Source organism: Oryx dammah, unplaced genomic scaffold, assembly GCF_014754425.2.
Source record: "Oryx dammah isolate SB20612 unplaced genomic scaffold, SCBI_Odam_1.1 HiC_scaffold_21, whole genome shotgun sequence".
Classification (NCBI taxonomy): Eukaryota; Metazoa; Chordata; class Mammalia; order Artiodactyla; family Bovidae; genus Oryx; species Oryx dammah.
Window position 1 is genome coordinate 29,527,950 of NW_024070205.1, and position 17,388 is coordinate 29,545,337.

The 17,388-nt window shown below is 51.2% G+C and overlaps 3 protein-coding genes across 6 annotated transcripts; all 3 read right to left on the bottom strand.

Annotated features, from left to right (window-relative positions):
- Positions 1 to 448: 448 nt before the first annotated feature.
- On the bottom strand, positions 449 to 6,806 carry AURKAIP1 (aurora kinase A interacting protein 1). Of its 2 annotated transcripts, none has more exons than XM_040264154.1 (4): positions 6,628 to 6,806; positions 6,184 to 6,273; positions 733 to 1,178; positions 449 to 639 (listed from the first exon to the last, which is right to left on the bottom strand). In XM_040264154.1, exons 2-4 carry the CDS (start codon positions 6,233 to 6,235, stop codon positions 538 to 540), a joined length of 600 nt encoding a protein of 199 aa, XP_040120088.1. In that variant the 5' UTR covers positions 6,236 to 6,273; positions 6,628 to 6,806; the 3' UTR covers positions 449 to 537. The 2 variants fall into 2 exon arrangements, with proteins under 2 accessions (XP_040120088.1, XP_040120089.1); XM_040264155.1 differs by having other exon boundaries at positions 6,488 to 6,750.
- On the bottom strand, positions 3,400 to 5,118 carry LOC120880628 (calponin-2-like). Its single transcript, XM_040264127.1, has one exon. The coding sequence runs from the start codon at positions 5,042 to 5,044 to the stop codon at positions 4,115 to 4,117; it is 930 nt and encodes a 309-aa protein (XP_040120061.1). The 5' UTR covers positions 5,045 to 5,118; the 3' UTR covers positions 3,400 to 4,114.
- A 1,501-nt stretch (positions 6,807 to 8,307) lies between the features above and the next one.
- Positions 8,308 to 16,458, bottom strand: CCNL2 (cyclin L2). 3 transcript variants are annotated; one of them, XR_005725071.1, is made up of 11 exons: positions 16,134 to 16,458; positions 15,585 to 15,659; positions 15,198 to 15,307; positions 14,305 to 14,425; positions 13,308 to 13,372; positions 10,748 to 12,730; positions 10,462 to 10,566; positions 10,240 to 10,381; positions 9,646 to 9,757; positions 9,473 to 9,565; positions 8,308 to 9,328 (listed from the first exon to the last, which is right to left on the bottom strand). XR_005725071.1 is itself a non-coding variant. In XM_040264100.1 (11 exons), the coding sequence occupies exons 1-11, from the start codon at positions 16,422 to 16,424 to the stop codon at positions 8,974 to 8,976; spliced, it is 1,569 nt and encodes a 522-aa protein (XP_040120034.1). In that variant the 5' UTR covers positions 16,425 to 16,458; the 3' UTR covers positions 8,308 to 8,973. The 3 variants fall into 3 exon arrangements, 2 of the variants coding, with proteins under 2 accessions (XP_040120034.1, XP_040120035.1); XM_040264100.1 differs by having other exon boundaries at positions 10,748 to 10,847; XM_040264101.1 differs by lacking the exons at positions 14,305 to 14,425; positions 15,198 to 15,307; positions 15,585 to 15,659; positions 16,134 to 16,458 and having other exon boundaries at positions 10,748 to 10,847; positions 12,717 to 12,730; positions 13,308 to 13,347.
- Between the last annotated feature and the right edge of the window lie 930 nt (positions 16,459 to 17,388).

A 17,388-nucleotide genomic window follows, 5' to 3' on the forward strand; every position in this document is an offset into this window, starting at 1 on the left:
CGCTTTTGCTGCCTCCCACCCGTCTGCCCAGTGAGGGCCTCCCTGACCCCCCAACTGTGCAAGTCCACTGTTTTTTTTTTTTTCCAATCATCAGGTCCTATAGCAACACACGAGCCACAGCTGGTTGATCCCAAAACCAAAGAGATGGAGTGCTAACTATAAGCTCTGCTCAGGTTTTCAACTGCAAGAAGGATCAATGGTATACTCACTCTCTAACCCCCAGATGGTCCCCGTGCCATGCTCCCTGACTGTGTGCTCACCAGGGTCAGGGCTGTGACTCTTCACAGATGTCCCACAGCACTGGCTTTCCCTCCTTCAGCCATGGCACCAGGACAGGGCCCGCTGGGGGAAGGGGCTCTCAATCTGCCCCAGTGGCCTTGGGCTCTTGTAATACCAGAAGCTGGCGCCAGCCTTCATCCCAGAACAGTTCACACCAAGCAGAAGAGGGTCCAGGCCAGTAGGGACAGCTGAGTCCCCAGAGCATTTATTATCATCGGGCATCAGCAGTCATAGGGGCGGGGGACAAAGACAGGAGACTCATTTGCCCTTCAGGTAGATCTTGGGGGTCTGCCAGCCTTGGGGGGCTTCCTTCAGGCCTGCCTTCTGCCAGATGCGCCTCAGGTCTCTCTCGAACTTCATCTGCGAGGGCAGAGGGAGTGACCACCAACAGGTTCATGGCATAGGCACACACCCCAGCCGCCCCACATAGCTGCAGTCAAGGGCCATGCTCACCTGCTTCCGTTTCAGACGTGCTTCCCTGACTTTCCGCCGCAGGAACCGGGTCCTCTTGACCAGCTTGCGGTACTTGTGATGATTCATCTTCCGCCGGCGGATCTTGAGCACGTTTCTGCACTGCATCTGGGGCACATCCCAGATGTCCTTACCACCATGCTCGACCCCTTCGCCCACCTGACTGGGTGGACACTCATAGAGTTGGGCTGGAGACACAGTCCCTGGGGCCCCAGTGTCCAGTCTGGGTAGGAGGTAGCGAATGGTCAGCCAGCTCTCCAGGGGGCTGATGGACATCTTCCTTGGGACCAGCATCTCCTCAAGTTCCATGTGGACCTGCCTGCCAGGAAGAGAGGCAACCCCACTTGGGCCTGTTGGCTTCGTGCTATAGCAAGACCTGCAGGCATGCCTGCCCAGCACCCCTAAGACAGGCCAGGGTCCACTGCAGCCTGCAGGAGACAAGGGAGCACAGTTAATTACTGCTCATGGGGCTACACGACCTACACAGCCATGGAGCCTGTGGAGCAGAACCCCCTGAAGCCCTGCTGACATTCTCAGCCCAAGACTCGCCTTCTGTGACATCTGGATGTCTACAGGGTTGTCTGCTCTCATCCATCAGAGAGCAGACAGAATGAAAACTACAAGCACAGAAAACTAACCAAACTGATCACATGGATCAGACTTGTATAATTCAGTGAAACTATGAGCCATGCCGTGTAGGGCCACCCAAGACAGACGGGTCATGGTGGAGGGTTCTGACAAAACGTGGTCACTAGAGAAGGGAATGGCAAACCACTTCAGTATTCTTGCCTTGAGAACCCCATGAATAGTATGAAAAGACAAAAAGATATGACACTGAAAAATGAACTCCACAGGTCAGGAGGTGCCTGATATGCTACTGGAGAAGAACAGAGCAAAAGCTTCAGAAGGAATGAAGAAGCTAAGCCAAAGTGGAAATAACGCCCAGGTGTGGATATATCTGGTGATGAAAGTTAAAGTCCAATGCTATAAATAACAATATTGCATAGGAACCTGGAATATTAGGTCCATGAATTAAAGTGAATTGGAAGTGGTCAAACAGGAGATGGCAAGAGTGAACATTGACATTTTAGGAATCAGTGAACTAAAATGGACCGGAATAGGAGAATTTAATTCAGATGACCATTGTTTTTACCACTGTGGGCAAGAATCCCTTAAAAGTAACGGAGTAGCCCTCACAGTCAACAAGAGTCTGAAATGCAGTACTTGGATGCAATCTCAAAAATGAAACAATGATCTCTGTTTGTTTCCAACGCAAACCATTCAGTATCATAGTAATCCAAGTCTATGCCCCAACCACTAATGCCAAAGAAGCTGAAGTTGAATGGTTCTACAAAGACCTACCTGATCTTCTAGAAATAACAATAAAAAAAAATGTCCTTTTCATCATAGGGGACTGGAATGCAAAAGTAGGAAGTCAAGAGATACCTGAAGTAACAGGCAAGTTTGACCTTGGAGTACAAAATAAAGCGGGGCAAAGGCTAATAGAGTTTTGCCAAGAGGACACACTGGTCATAGCAAACACACTCATCCAACAACACAAGAAATGACTCTACACATGGACATCACCAGATGATCTATACTGAAATCAGATTGATTATATTATTTGCAGCCAAAGATGGAATAGTTTTATATAGTCAGTAAAAACAAGAATGGGAACTGACTGTGGCTCAGATCACAAACTCCTTATTGCCAAATTCAGACTTAAGTGGAAAAAAGTAGGGAAAACCACTAGACTATTCAGGTATGACCTAACTCAAATCCCTTATGATTATACAGTAGAAATGACAAATAGACTCAAGGGATTAGAGTTGATAGAGTGTTTGAAGAACTATGGACAGAGGTTCATAACAGAGTACAGAAGACGGTGATCAAGACCATCCCCAAGAAAATAAAAGCAAAAAAAGCAAATGGTTGTCTGAGGAGGCCTTGAAAATAGCTGAGAAAAGAAGAGAAGCGAAAGGCAAAGGAGAAAAGGAAAGATATACCCATCTGATAATGCAGAGTTCTAAAGAGTAGCAAGGAGATATAAGAAAACCTACCTCAGTGATCAATGCAAAGAAATAGAGGAAAGCAACAGAATGGGAAAGACTAGAGAATTCTTCAAGAAAATTAGAGATACCAAAGGAACATTTCATGCAAAGATAGGCACAGTAAAGGACAGAAATGGTATGGACCTAACAAAAGCAGAAGATATTAAGAAGAGGTGGCAAGAATACCCAGAAGAACTATACAAAAGAGACCTTCAGTCAGTTCAGTTGCTCAGTCGTGTTCGACTCTTTGCGACCCCATGGACTGCAGCACGCCAGGCTTCCCTGTCCATCACCAACTCCCAGAGCTTGCTCAAACTCATATCCATCAAGTCGGTGATGTCATCCAACCATCTCATCCTCTGTCATCCCCTTCTCCTCTTGCCTTCAATCTTTCCTAGCATCAAGGTCTTTTCCAATGAGTCAGCTCTTCACATCAGGTGGGAGTTTCAGCTTCAGCATCAGACCTTTCAATGAATATTCAGGACTGATTTCCTTTAGGATGGACTGGTTGGATCTCCTTGCTGTCCAAGGGACTCTGAAGAGTCTTCTCCAACAACACAGTTCAAAAGCATCAATTCTTTTTTTTTTTTTTTTTCCATTTCCAAAAAGGTTTTATTTACTTTGGTCCACTGTTGGTATTTTCACACTATTTCTTGGTCCTAGGGCTCCTGGGCAGGGGCTGGTTCCTGTGGGGGCCTCTGGGTGGGGGTCCCTGTGCAGTACTTGGTGGGGGAGTAGGGACAAGTGTGGGGGTGGGGGCTGGCTTTGTCTCAAGCATTCAGAACTCCACTGTCCTGCCTGGGCCTCAGTGTCCCCACTGGGCCTCTGGGAGGGCCCAGGATTGGTGATCTGAGAGTCCTAGGGAAATCCATGAGGCCTAAAATATTTTGGGACTGTGGCCTGACCTTCTCTCAGCTCCACCCCCTGTCACCATTCCCCTGAACAAAAAGTATTTTCATTTCATTAAAACTGCCTGAAACTTCTGTGGGTACAGAAACCACAAACTGATGGGCAGAGAAAAGAGAAGCAGGGAAGACGTAACCGGAAACCACTTGGGGCCAGTTCCCCTCCTTGCCTGGGTTTCTTCTTCCCCCTAACAGCTTGGCCTAAAGTCTGCTGGGAAATCTGATGCCTGGAGCTGCCCTGGTGGGGACTCCCCCACCCCACATGCATCTGGATATGGCCTTCACCCCTTTCCACCCTGACTCTCAACTGGCAGCATTCAGACATGTAGGAAAACAAGACAAAAAACACAGAAAGACCCAAAAACCCAGATGAGGCAATGATGTGGGGAGATGGCCCGCACGGGTGTCTCAGTAGTCTGCCTCCTCCTGGTAGTATGGAGGGCACTCTGAGGGCTCCCCTGGGCCTGGACCATCTCCAGCAGCTGCTGGAGCCCCGTCGGCCGCTGGGCCTTGAGGGCAGTACTTGGGGTTGTATATCTGCCGGCCCAGGCCAAAGACCTGACCACTCTGGTTGGCACCCTGTGTGTAGCCCATCTGCAGGGACATGGAGGAATTATCACATTTGTCTGTCCCCAGCTTTGTGTCGTAAATGTGCCACTGAGTCCCTGGAGCCGTCATGCCCACCTGGCTGGCACACTTGTTTGTGCCCATCTGGAGGCTGATGGTCAAGTGGTCCATGGGGGGCAGGATATGGTTTTGGGGGTCGTACAGATGCCGTCTGGTGCCGTAAGCTGTCATGCCAGACTGGCTGGCACATTTGTTGGTGCCCATCTGGAGCCCAATGATGCACTGGCCTGCCTTCACGGTGGCATCATCAAAGTTTCGCTCCTGCTTCTCTGAGTATTTGACGCCAATGTCCACACCACTCTGCAGCCCCTTTGTCTTGGCCTTCCCAGCCAGGGCAAGAAGAGACACCTGCACCTGAGTCAAGTTCCCACTTTCAAACAGGTCGTTGGCCTCGAACAGGTCAACAGGATTCATGCCGTAGCTCACCATGGCCTTGATGAAGTTGGATAGGTTTTCTAGCTGGTGCCAGTTCTGCATGGAGCGGTTGATCTTAGGGATTGAGCCTGGCTGCAGTTTATTCATGAGTGTGCACAATATGTTCCCATCCTTCAGACCCTTCTGGAAGTCTGGGCCAACGGAGAGGCCAGTGAGTCCCTCAGTCCAGCTTCGGAGCTCCGCCTCCTTCTGAGGGTCATATTTGGACTGCAGCCGGTTCTTGACCTCGGCCGAGAGCCCGTACGAAGGCCCCTTGTTGAACTGCGTGGAGCTCATGGCTGGCGGGCACGGCGCCACGGGACTGGATGGACGGACCCAAAAGCATCAATTCTTCAGCATTCAGCTTTCTTTATAGTCCAACTGTCATATCCGTACATGACTACTAGAAAAACCATAGCTTTGACTAGATGGACCTTTGTTGGCAAAGTAATGCCTCTGCTTTTTAATACACTGTCCAGGTTTGTCATGGCTTTTATTTCAAGGAGCAAGTGTCTTTTAATTTCATGGTTGCAGTCACCATCTGCAGTGATTTTGGAGCCCAAGAAAATAAAGTATGTCACTGTTTCCATTGTTTCCCCATCTATTTGCCATGAAGTGATGGGACCAGGATGCCATGATCATCATTTGTTGAATGTTGAGTTTTAAGCGAACATTTCCACTCTCCTCTTTCACTTTCATCAAGAGGCTCTTTAGTTCTTCTTCGCTTTCTGCCATAAAGGTGGTGTCATCTGCATATCTAGGGTTATTAATATTTCTTACGGGAATCTTGATTCCAGCTTGTGTTTCATCCAGGCCGGCATTTTGCATGATGTACTCTGCACACCTTGACAGTGTATTAAAAAGCAGAGACATTACTTTGCCAACAAAGGTTTGTCCTGTCAAAGCTATGATTTTTCCAGTAGTAATGTATGGATGTGAGATTTGGACCATAAAGAAGGCTGAGTGCCAAAGAACTGATGCTATTGAACTGTGGTGCTGGAGAAGACTCTTGAGAGTCCCTTGGACTGCAAGGAGATCAAACCAGTCAATCCTAAAGGAAATTCTGGAAGGACTAATGCTGAAGCTCCAATATTTGGCCACCTGATGCGAAAAGTCGACTCACTGGAAAAGATCTCGATGCTGGGAAAGACTGAAGGCAGAAGAGGATGACAGAGAAAGAGATGGTTGGATGGCCTACCGACATGAGTTTGAACAAGCTCCCGGAGATGGGGAAGGACAGGGAAGCCTGGCGTGCTGCAGTCCATGGGGGTCACAACGAGTCCGACAGGACTGAGCGACTGAACAACAGGGTTGTTCGTGTGGCCTGGCCCTGCCTCTAGGTGGTGAGGAACAGCAGCGCAGGTCACCGAGCTGCTAAACCCACACTCCTAACCCAGATATGTATCCCGCCCATCTCCCCCCACGAGGCTTCTTACCTGCCCTGGGAACAGCCCTGAGCAGCTGGGAAGTCAGGCGCATCAGAAACATGGTCTGTACGTGGCTGTGGCCCCAGGCGATCAGCGGAGCTGGAACACAGGTGTGCGCCTAGGTCACTCTGGGGGCTCTGGTCTCGTTCCGATTCCCGCACCCGGCCTCCCTCGCCACCCTCTCCCACCACGAGGATGCCACTTCGAGTACAGCTTCCTCCCTCAAAACCTCTGCCTCCGAGGGTCTCCAGCTGCGCGACTCTGGGCAGGTACTGGCCCTCCCTGAGCCTCAGCTTCACCCCAAGTCTCCCACTTCGCAGGTTGTGTCTACGATCGGGTCTCGGTCCCCGAGCCCCAGCCAGCCGCGGCCTCCTGGGCTGTCCCTGGAGCCCGCTCGCCGCGTCCTCACACAGACCCTCCCCAGACGCCGCAAGGAGGTTCAACAAAGCATACCTTCGCCTCTCTCAAGCACTTCCGGTCCGTTCCTAAGGCCGCCCCAGCCCGAGCGCGGCCGCCCGCGTGTTTCTACGCCCAGCGCCCCCTAGCGCCCCACGGCGCCCCACTCCCAGTCGGCGCAGGCCCTGCCGGACCCAGAAAGCGACGGTTTCCGGCCGGAGGAACCGCCCCGTCCCCCCCCCGTGCCCAGCCCCTCCCACAGCTCGCCGACTCCGCCTGTCCCTCGCGGAGGCTAGAAAACTACACTTACCACAATCCCAAGCGTGTCCCCTGTGCGCCTGCGCGGCTCGAACTCTGGTCGCTCCGCGACAGTCAAGGGTCAGTCGTCCCGGGAAGCCGGAAATGGCGTTTTCCCGGCGACGGAGATTTTGCGGGGGGCGACGGAAGTGGTCCCAACTACTGCAGATGCTAGGGCGGGAGCCGGACTCGGAGCAACTCGTCTTGAGGGATGTCGTCTTCACCCCCGAACCCGCCTCTTGAGGCGGGGAAGGTGGTAGACAGGTGCCAGGTGTTGGGCTAGAGCCGGGGCGCCGTCAGGAGTGACTTGGGTGTCTCGGACCCGGCACCCCTCTACTTTGGCTTGCAGCCTCCGCTCTGCCAGTCTGGATAAGCGAAGGACGTCACGCATGTACCGTGGGATGGATAATACGACGCTTTTTGCATGGGTGGAGTGTATATTTCTTCCTTAAAGCAAACAAGCTCCCATGTTGTGTCCATGAGAAGTTTCTGTCTGAAAACGAGAAGCAGCATGGGGTTGAGCTAAGACCGAGTGTTGTTCCTCAGGGTAAGGGGCTCAGAGGGCCCACTTAACCCGTGTAACACAGAAAGGCTCTGTTGTCCTGAGGTTGGCTAGGATGGACAGGATCCCCAGAATGGACCTGAAGGAATCCTGCTGGGACAAGGATGTGGGGAGTCTCTTTGGTCCTCCTCTGAGGCTTGCCCTGTAGGAGGGTCTTCCAGTGAGTCTTAGTATGAAATGGCCAGGCCTAGCCTCCCCCAGGCCCCAACTTGGCTAAGCAGAGAGTGGAGGATAGGCCAATGGGAGGGCAAAACTGCAGGATCTGGGCCCAGCTCTATAACTGAGTGTCCAGAGGATGTACCCTTCAACCTGAGGGGCAGCTTCTGGTTCCCAGGTTGAAAGGTCTTTAAACACATCCAGGAGCCTATCTCTCACCCTCCACGGGCTTTTATGGTTCTGAGAGTGAGCCACCTGGACCCTGGATGCTGAACTTGCTGCCTTCATACCTTGGCTGTACTGACTTCAGGCACCTTTCTCCAGGCCACTGGCACCAGGAAGGGTGTGCCTTCCACCCATGAAGTGCTGAGCTGGAGAGAGCCAAGACAGGGCATAGACACGCCCCCCAAGTGCCTTTGATCTGCAGAGTGCATGCAGCACTTGGAGACAGCCCTGACCCACCCTGCTCATTGGCACCACCGAGCTGTCCTCACCCACTCCCACAGAGGACCCCTCCAGGGTGATGCTCTTTGTCCTTTGCAAACCCTCCATTTACCCTGCTGGCAGCAGACAGCTCAGAGCCTCACAAGCCCTCAGAGAGAAGCAGACGTACAAAACCCAACACGGTAATGAGATCAGAGAGGGGAGCGCAGACACACTGCTAGATCGGTGCTGCAGGCTGTGCAGGGGAGCAAACAATGAGAATGACAAACGACAAGCCCTTTAACTTTCCAAATGTCCTGAGTAGAGAGAATTGTTTATTTAATAACGTAAAATGCATATATAGGAAACTTCTCTAGAAGCTGGTGGCCTGCACTCAGCATCACACAGATAAAAATATACGACTTTCAACACAGATCTACATACCTTCACATTTTAAAAATCAGAATTCTCTACACAAGTTTTAAGCTGACAGTTCAAGTTCTCAGTTTTCATATATAGCTTTAACTCGTATTAAACACATGTTTATTTACAACGTGGACAGAGTAAGGGGCTATTAAGGCCATTTTCTCATCGTGAAACACTGCAAAATACATACATAGTATAACCTAATATAGGCAAAGTTTCGAAAAGTCATTTTCTTGGTTTAACGTAATTAATTATGGGTTCAGGGGTGAACAGACAGCCTGTCGTAGCACCAAACCCCACTGCTGGGACACATGCCCCGCCTTTGCACCTAGCAGGGCTGCTGCTGAGGCGCTGGGCAAGAGCTGGGGGCTGGGCCCGGGCCAGACGAAAAGGCACCTCGCCAGCCTCTCCATGTCATCTCCAAATTCATCACACGGTCCAGAGTCAACAACTATATCCAGAAAGAGTCACGCCCCAGGGCCAGCAGCTGAGGTGTCCACACCGAGGGCCAAAGCACAGTCCTGCGGGGACCCCACCCCTCACCTCCGGTGCCTGCTGTGCCCAGGATGGTCCCGCTCATAGCGATGGCCTGTTCGCTCATAAGACCGAGAACGCTCTCGTCGCTGTTCTCTATAGTAATGACTTTTTTTCTTGTATTTTCCAGAAGTATCCGCCCGCTCCCGTGAGCGGCTCCGAGAGCGGGAGGAGCTCCGGCTCCGGGACTTGTGTGGCTTCTGGGCAGAGTACTTGCAGTCCTTGGATCTCCGGTAGCTCCGCACCTTGGAGCCTTTGTAGGGGGCGCCCCGATGAGCCTGACGTGGTGGGGAGTCACTCCGGCTCCGTGAGCGGCTCTGTGACTTGGACCCACCAGATGTGGAGCCACTGTCACTTTTCCTGTGAAGGAGACCACCAGGCGGGTGACCACCCATCCTGACCACTTCAGGGTCAGAAGCAACTGTCCCCAAGGAAAGGCCACAACACTTCCCCAGGAAACATCCCAGTGCCTGCTGCAGCCCCATGCACCCAAGCAGCATATACCTTCTCTTAGGGGACGCAGAACGTGACGGGGACCTTGAGTAGCTCTGCTCGTGACTCCCGCTCCGACTTCGACTCCCCTGCCCCTTCGGCAAGCTGAGAATAGAGCAGAGAACAGTTGAGACCTCAAGTCTCTCTTGCCAACCTCAGTGCCATCTGGGCACATGGGTACTCACCCATTCACCGGACTGTCCACCTTGGTTTTCTTCACACTTTCCACTTTCCTCTTGGTGTTCTTTACAGAGAGTGGGGAAGGCTTGTTTCCTTTGCCTTCTTTGGGGGATTCCACTAGAATCAATCACAAGAAGTTACAACCCACAACTGCTCTGGTGATAAACGGGAAAGCTGAGCAAGGTGAGGCCACTCCCAAGGGACTGCTGCTGCCAACTCTGACTTCTGGCTCCCAGCCCAGTTCAGGACCTCCAGATGCAGGAAGACCACCTGTCTTACTCGCCAGGCCTCTGGGACTGGGGGCGGGCATCATGCTTAACTCTAGGATCTGACAACAGGATCTACTCCTCCAGATTTATGAGACTTTCATCAAGGCAAACTACTTGGGTGGGCTGGGTAATGAGAGCCATTTCAGGAGCCTGTCCATACCCCTTACTAATGAAAACACAAGAACAGACTTCCTAGGAGCCCCCGCCTCATTTCAAAGATTGCCTCTTGTTTGCTGGGGACTCTGGAGCCCCCAGGAGTGCTCAGACTAGCTACAGATGTGATCCAGGAGAACTCAGAGTGAGAGGACCGCCCCTGGGGGAGACGCTTACCAGGCTTGGGGGCAGGCGAGAACCGCGATGCACTGTCCAGCACCTGGGTGCTGCTGGGCAGCAGGCCCTTAGCTTGTGCCTTTGCCTCATCGAGGGCGTGCCTGCGCTTCTCCACTTCACTCTCTAGGTGAGTCAGATCAACCTAGAAAAGCCAGAGTGCGATTCAGACCAGATGCTTCCAGTGAAACACAGGTGCACACGTTACATGAAAAGACACAGAACCTTTTTCCGAGTATACAGCTGCAGGATTTTTAAGCAGATCTCTTGAATTTCTTCTTCAGTTGCTCCAAACAAAAGAAACCAATGGGGACGATTGGGTAAAGGGATCTGTAAACACAGAGGCCATCATCATTAACCATTCTTCATAGCCAACAAGGTTCTCAGGGAAATAAAAACAAGCCTGGTGGTCACCAACAAGTAGGCTTTTTATTGATGCCAGTGAACATAACTTGAAGCATAGTACACAGTTTACTGGGGTTGGTGACTCCCCATGTGGCCCCGCACTGACCTCCAGCGTCCGGGCAGCCAGATAGATGCAGGCACAGGCGATGCTCTCAGGCTGGAACCTCACAAAAACATCTGTGCGAAGGCTGTCGTTCATGTAGTTCCTGAAAACCAAACACAGGAAGAACTGAAACCCCTGGGGCACGCACATGACACCCGTCTGCACTGTCGAGGTAAAGTCACTACTCCACTAACTAGTCTACAGCCAGGACTTAAGAGCTAGACAGTCCTGTGATTCTCACAAGTTCATGGAGAAACGTCCCAGCTGCTTTTTCTGAATACAGGATAGGAAGATAGGGAAAACTACTGAAAAAAATCTTTTAAAGCTGGCTGAATGTCAGAGTACATGTTGCTATGAAAGAGAACCAACTTTAACTTTACTTTTCCCTCTCAACCTTTGGCCTGCTCTCATGCAAAACACAGTGCCTCAGAAAGATGTCTACTGTGGCAGTTCAACATATTTGATTAAGAAAATTTAAATGCTCAAAATCCATAGTGCAGAGAAACATGCAAACTCAAATGAACGGGCTGAGCACAAAGCCTGCGAGGGCCTTTCTGAGACAAGTCGTCCTCTTGCGCTCCTTTTCCAGAAGAGGTGCTCGTGGCGTGGCTTCTTCCACACGGGAGTCCACTTGATAAGGGGAAAAAACTCCCTTGGGTGCATGGGAACGTCATGCAGAGGGCTCAGTGCCCAAAGGGAAATCCTCTTCTCAGGCTTATCAAAGAACCGTTTCCAAATTGTCCCATTTCAATAAGGAGTCTTAAAATGAACATTCATAAAATCAGATAAAAGCAACAAAATACTAGAAGTTTCATCACAATCAGTACATTTTTAACAGCTATCATATTAGAAGATATAAAAATACAAAACATTTGTATTTCTTAAAAGGTTAGAATTCTAATGCTGGCTACATTTTCAGCAATTTCATTTAGATACATTTCTCTAAGATTTAAAAGACCAAAAATCAAACTTCACATTAATTTTATCAATATTGCAAAAACACAAGAAAACAGAAATATTGCAGAGATTCATTGCCCAAGAGAACAGCTGAACAGGTCATACATTCATTGCTTCTAACATACCCCAATGATAGTAGGCTACACCCACAAGGGCAGCCAAGTCATACTGGGGCCTAACTGATGCATCCCCCACCCTGGTTATCTCTGCCCCAAATCCTGGAGAAGGTGACCTACAAACCCATGGAGAGCTTTCTCAGTGATAAATTCTACATGTGCCCACTAGGAGCACCTGGCTCTTAAGATCTCGCTCCAGGTACCCAGAAGGGACCAAAAAAACCTTGTGTGATGGAGCCAAGGCCATATGTCCCAAGAGTTGCAAGTAAACAAACATTTAATAAACACAACCATCAGTAACTATTTTGGTTCTAATAAACATTTAGTACTCAGTTATAACATTATTAAACCATTAACTTTTATGTCCTTAAAAAAACAAAAGTCCTCAAAACATATATTTAAAGTTACTATTTTTAAAATAAGTTACAATATAAACAGTGTCCATGGAATGATTTAAAGATGCACACCTTTTACAAGAATGTGTCAACCCTTAGCTGCTGAAAAGAGCAACTTCAGGACTTCCAGAAATAAATAACACCACCCACACTACAGTTTCAACTCCCACCAGCCAGTTTTCACAGCATCCCCTAGTTTGCCTTTTTTTTAAGAGAAAGGTACTGCATCTTTATTGCACAGGTAGAGCAGTTTCAAATGGACAAAATTCAAGTCAAAGACAGTTATCAACTCTAATCAATACAATTACCAAGCACGACAGAGGATTAACAAGAAGCACAACCGTCAGAGAACCACAGCAGCAGTGGGCCAGCACTAGACTATCGTGCGCATACCACCATCTAGAGCCAGCCTTCGGTGGAGAGCCTGCACAGGGTTGGCTGAGGACGGCCGCTGTCCCCGCACCGAAGCGCTTGGACAGGAGAGGAGAAGTCTTAGTCACTTACCCTCAGAGGCTACCCTTTGATTGAAAGAGTACAGAAAAGAAAAGTCAAAATAGGTTCTCCATTAGCACAGCACAGCACCAGACAATTCAGGCAGCAAAAACATGACCCTTACAGACCTAACTCTGTGGGAAAGCACCCAGCACTGAACCGTTACTTCAGGCTTCACTTCTAGTTTATCAGCATATTGTTAAAATCAGGCCCCAAATCGTAGGAAAGCCCTACACTCCCTCTTCCTCCCATACGATTTGCTTAACTGAGGCAGTGAGAAGCAAGTTCACATTAGATATAAAACCACTAAGTCCACACTGCCAGCTGTGGGAAAGATCCCGATGTGCCTAGTCAACAGCCCCCAAAGGGAAGCCCACTGACTGCTCTCCTGGGGGGTGGGGGGGATGGGTCACCTTACCGTTCCACCAGTGCCTGATATTTTGGGAATCTGGTTGGAATTTACATGGCAGGAACACTGGGCACTTGGACAATTCCAGCCCACAACCAAGTCATGGGACCGACTACCCACTGCCCAGGTGCCTCAAATCAACATACTCCTGCACTGCCCTGGCTGGTCTCATATAACAAGGAAGGTCAACTCACCATGAAGTCTGGACCAGGTGTTGGTTACGCTCACACTCTAACACCTGAAGGTACATAACGATTATCTGGAAGATACGGGTCAGGCAGTTATTACCGAGAACCTTGAGAACCCAGAATTCAGATCTTGAGGGCTTCCATGCAGCAAACAAGAGCCTTGTGCTAGATCCCAGGGCTGGCTCCTGTCACACGCCCGGTGCACAGTTCAGCTGGAGGGGTTTTTGCTGACGTGCCTGTTCCCTGCTTTTGAGCCAGGCACCAGGGAAGCGCAGGAGGACCTAGCTGCACTGAGTTGCTCGCGGCCGGGGCTCAGGCTCATTCCCATCTTCAACACATTCTCCACCAGTGAGAGTAGCCTGCCCGGAACGTTTCTGTACCCCAGCCGCTAACATATACAAGGCATGGCATGAAAATACTTTCAGCAAATGAAGAAAAAGGTCTTAAATCTATGGTGAGTAATTTACCAAGACTCTGAATTAATGCCAGAAAGTCACACAAGTGAAAAAGAAGCTATGAGGAAACCCCCAATAAAAAGGGACACAGAGAGAAGAAAACAGCACTCTGCGTTTGAGGGGAACATGGAAGATATGTGTGCTATCATATGCTCAACTGATACACGCTGTAAAACTGTCTTCCTTCACTTCCAAATAAACAGTTCAGAATTCTTCCAATTCCCCCATAAAAGAAAATAAAGTTATTACTTAAGCAGCCTTAGAAAATCAGCTGTTGAGAAACAGTAAACTGACAGATTTCGTTCTTACAACTTATCACTATTTCTGAAAGCTCAAACTTAAAAGAGATAACTTCCACCTCTTAAAAATATACTATTAAAATTAACATAATATGAGAAGGCTGATGACAAAACAGTTATCTTTCGGAGTACAAGTATAAACTGGAAAACCAAATCAGGGACACATTTAATCCTCTGGAGTTCCCAATCTGGGTGGGAATGCAGCAGTCACTTTAGTGGGCTCACGTGGCAACTGGGCCTCATACTCACCTTGTGAGGGTGCTTCACGTGGACGCAGAAACCCAGCTCCTTGAGAACTCGCCTTTCCGCCTTTATAATTTGATTCTTTAAGTTAACGTAATCTTGATCCAAGAGGAGAGGCACAGGTTTTCTACAAAGACAAAACACACAATCTGCATAAGAGTCAAACAAAATAGAGTCTATCAAATCCCACAATTACCTCCAGTGACAATCTAGCATACACACAACACAGATGGAGTCAGGAAGTTCACTTCCTTTAACTAACAAAACCACGAAGTCTTCCTCAAACGCCATGCTGACCTACTTATGCCTCCTCAATAACCCTCTCCCTGTTTTCCTTACAGACGATGAACATGGACTGAAGAGTGGAGGGTCTCACCATCTCATCGCACAAGGACTCCACGTCCTTTGCTGGGCTCAAGACATAAGCAGATGCACTGTGGATGAATGGAAATCCAAAGAACCCACAGAAGCACGATGCTTAAACAGCCAAAACTGTTTCACAAAGGACCTCCATTACCTGGAGCATTGGGAAGCCTAAGCCAAGGATGCTTCTAAATACCCTACAATACACAGGAAAGTCCCCACAACAAAGACTCATCCAGCCCAAAATGAAAACAGTGCTGAGGTTTAGAACCAGCTCCAGAGCATCCAGGCTGACCAAACAGCCTGGTGGGCAACCAGGAAACCAATGTCACCCAGACAATAGCCACAGTCCCCTTCCTGCTGACAGTGGCTCCTTCACTGATTAACAGTATCTGAAGGGTACCTCCCAGCCGCCAGGCCTCCTTCTGGGCACAAGTGTAAAACCTCACACCCTAAATTTTGTCCCAGAAACTAGTGTAACTGAGTAACTCCGAAAACACGGAGGCGGATATCTGTGACAGCGCTGATGGACGCACTTTTTCTCTCGCAGATGTCGAAGGCGATGAAACACGTTGATGACGTCCCGTATCCGCCTTGGAGCCTCTTCTATCTTGGAGGCCAGGTGAACACAGGCCATTGACACGTGCTGAAATGTAAGCAACAGGACAGAGGTTCGTTCCAAGGACCAGTCTCTAACAGCCGAAGAACGGCGGGTAAGAGCAGAGGAGATACACCCGGAGAAAAAGGCCACTTGGGAGAGACCCCTCTACAGCACAGGGAGCTTCCCAACACAACCCGCCCCAAATACAGCGATCACTATAATTGCCAAGACCAGTACTCCTTCCTCTGAGCGACCTGCAACACCATAAACCCAGGTTTCCTGTCAACACGTTTCTGTGGGGAAGAAAGACGGGAAGTCTCACCTCCATGGAATGCTTCACAAAGGACTTGGTGTAGAAGAACCGCTGGAACAACACCTGCCCGGTAGCCATGGCCACCTGCACAAGAGAAGGATTCCATCCTTTTCAATTGCCCACTTCAAGGGTCTCAAATTAAACCACTGAGTTTCACGAAACCTCTGATAAAGAAACAGAACCTAAAATGTTTTCTACATCCACAAAGGTTCTTCGCATCCCGCTGCCTCGCCTCCTTAATCACCTCTGATGGGCTGCAGCAGGGGTGCTCCGGCCTTGGGTAGGCGCTGGGCCCAGGTCCCGGGCGGGGACACAGAACGGGGTGGGGACTAACTTCTCGGTGGGAGTAAGGAGAGTGATCCGAGCAGGGTACCAGACGTCAATAAGGAGAGGGGTTGGGATCCGGGTAGGGGGTCATTGCTGGGCCCGGATCCCGGGCAGGGACACGAAGCGAGCTCCGGGTCCGATTCCGGCCCCGCCGCCAACAAAGGGCCTGGCAACCTTCCCGGAGCGGGCGCGGCGGTTACCTCGGCCCGAGGCTCGCGGCAGCTCCCTCACCTGCGGCAGGCGGAGCAGGATGCCGGCCGCCTGGATGAGCTCGCAGCCCACCACGCGGAGGTCGGTTTCCGTGTCGGTGTCGAGGCCACTCGACATGGACGGCGTGAAGCGGAGCTTGTCGTCGGGCAGAAGGCAGTTCTCCAAAGTGATGAGCACCCCGGAGTACAGCCGGTCCCCGATCAGCACCCCCTGTGACGCGGGGGCTGTGCCTCCGGAGCCCGGCGTGCCAGCCGCTACCGCGGGGGCCGTCGACCCTTGAGCCCCGGCCCCGGCCCCGGCCGCCGCCGCCATTTTGTGCCGCCGACTCCCTCTCTAGCTCCTTCCCGGCAGGGCGGCTCCTCGCGACGCTCTACGACCGCGACCGCCCCGCCCCGCCGCGTGCCATTGGTTCGACTGGAGAACGGCTCGGGGTTCTCTTGCTCCGATTGGCTCTGCTGCCTGTCCGTCAGCGGCGCGACCGACGCCGCAACTCGGCGCGGGTGGGGGAACGGGCTCGTTACCCAGTAGGCTCTGCGGCGCCCTGGCGAGACCGTCGTCTCTATCCCGACCCGGAAGTAGTAGTCGTAGGGGCCGGCTCCCGGCCACTTTCCGGGTGTAACCGTTCGGGCGTACCCGTAGGATCCGCGCAGAGACCTGGGAGCTCGCGAAGTTCCCACCGCAGCCCCAGGCTTCTTAGGGGTCAAGCGGGTGCCGAGGGAGGCCGAAGGGGCCCGCAGGCAGCCCCTGGTAAGCGGAGCCAGGCGAGACGCCCCTTGCCGCGAAGGCCCGCGGGGCGGGGGCGGCAGGGAGCTCTCCGTCTTTCGGGCGGGTGGTCCAGGGCTTGAGTGGAGCTGTCGGACGTCTCCGAGGCCTCCGACCTTAAAGGATGGGCGCACCCGTGGTAAGTTTTCCCAGCCCGCGCCCAGCAGCAACGAGATGCTGTTTCCCTAGTTAATTTGTGGCCTCCGACACGGTGTTTACTGAGTAGAGGTTTTGTACAGGTATTAACGCCAGACTCCCGAAGATCTCGCCGAATTGAGTCTAGAGAGAAGAGAGATGGTAGCTGGAAACGTTTAATTCGATGTTCCTACAAAGCACAGTAACTGCAAAGAGGCATGAAGCATGAGCTCCCCCGAGGTTGGCAGAAGAGCTAGGCTGCGATGCGGGAGTGGGAGGACGCGGGCAGCACGGGAAGGGCTTGGACTTTTGTCTTACCAATAGCGGGGAGCCGTCCAGGGGTTTGACCCTCCATTTCTCATTGGTTGCACCAGACGCT

What these genes read in the sequence shown, in the direction of transcription:
- LOC120880628 (XM_040264127.1), bottom strand. Translation starts at nt 5,044, where the DNA reads ATGAGCTCCACGCAGTTCAACAAGGGGCCTTCGTACGGGCTCTCGGCC.
- AURKAIP1 (XM_040264154.1), bottom strand. Translation starts at nt 6,235, where the DNA reads ATGTTTCTGATGCGCCTGACTTCCCAGCTGCTCAGGGCTGTTCCCAGG. An exon ending in CAGGGCTGTTCCCAGGGCAG is followed by an intron (nt 1,179 to 6,183) that starts GTAAGAAGCCTC and finishes TGTCTCCTGCAG; the next exon opens with GCTGCAGTGGACCCTGGCCT. An exon ending in CACGTCTGAAACGGAAGCAG is followed by an intron (nt 640 to 732) that starts GTGAGCATGGCC and finishes CTGCCCTCGCAG; the next exon opens with ATGAAGTTCGAGAGAGACCT.
- CCNL2 (XM_040264100.1), bottom strand. Translation starts at nt 16,424, where the DNA reads ATGGCGGCGGCGGCCGGGGCCGGGGCCGGGGCTCAAGGGTCGACGGCC. An exon ending in CGACATCTGCGAGAGAAAAA is followed by an intron (nt 14,426 to 15,197) that starts GTGCGTCCATCA and finishes TTGTCTTTGTAG; the next exon opens with AAAACCTGTGCCTCTCCTCT. An exon ending in CTCGCCTGCCCCCAAGCCTG is followed by an intron (nt 9,758 to 10,239) that starts GTAAGCGTCTCC and finishes GATTGATTCTAG; the next exon opens with TGGAATCCCCCAAAGAAGGC.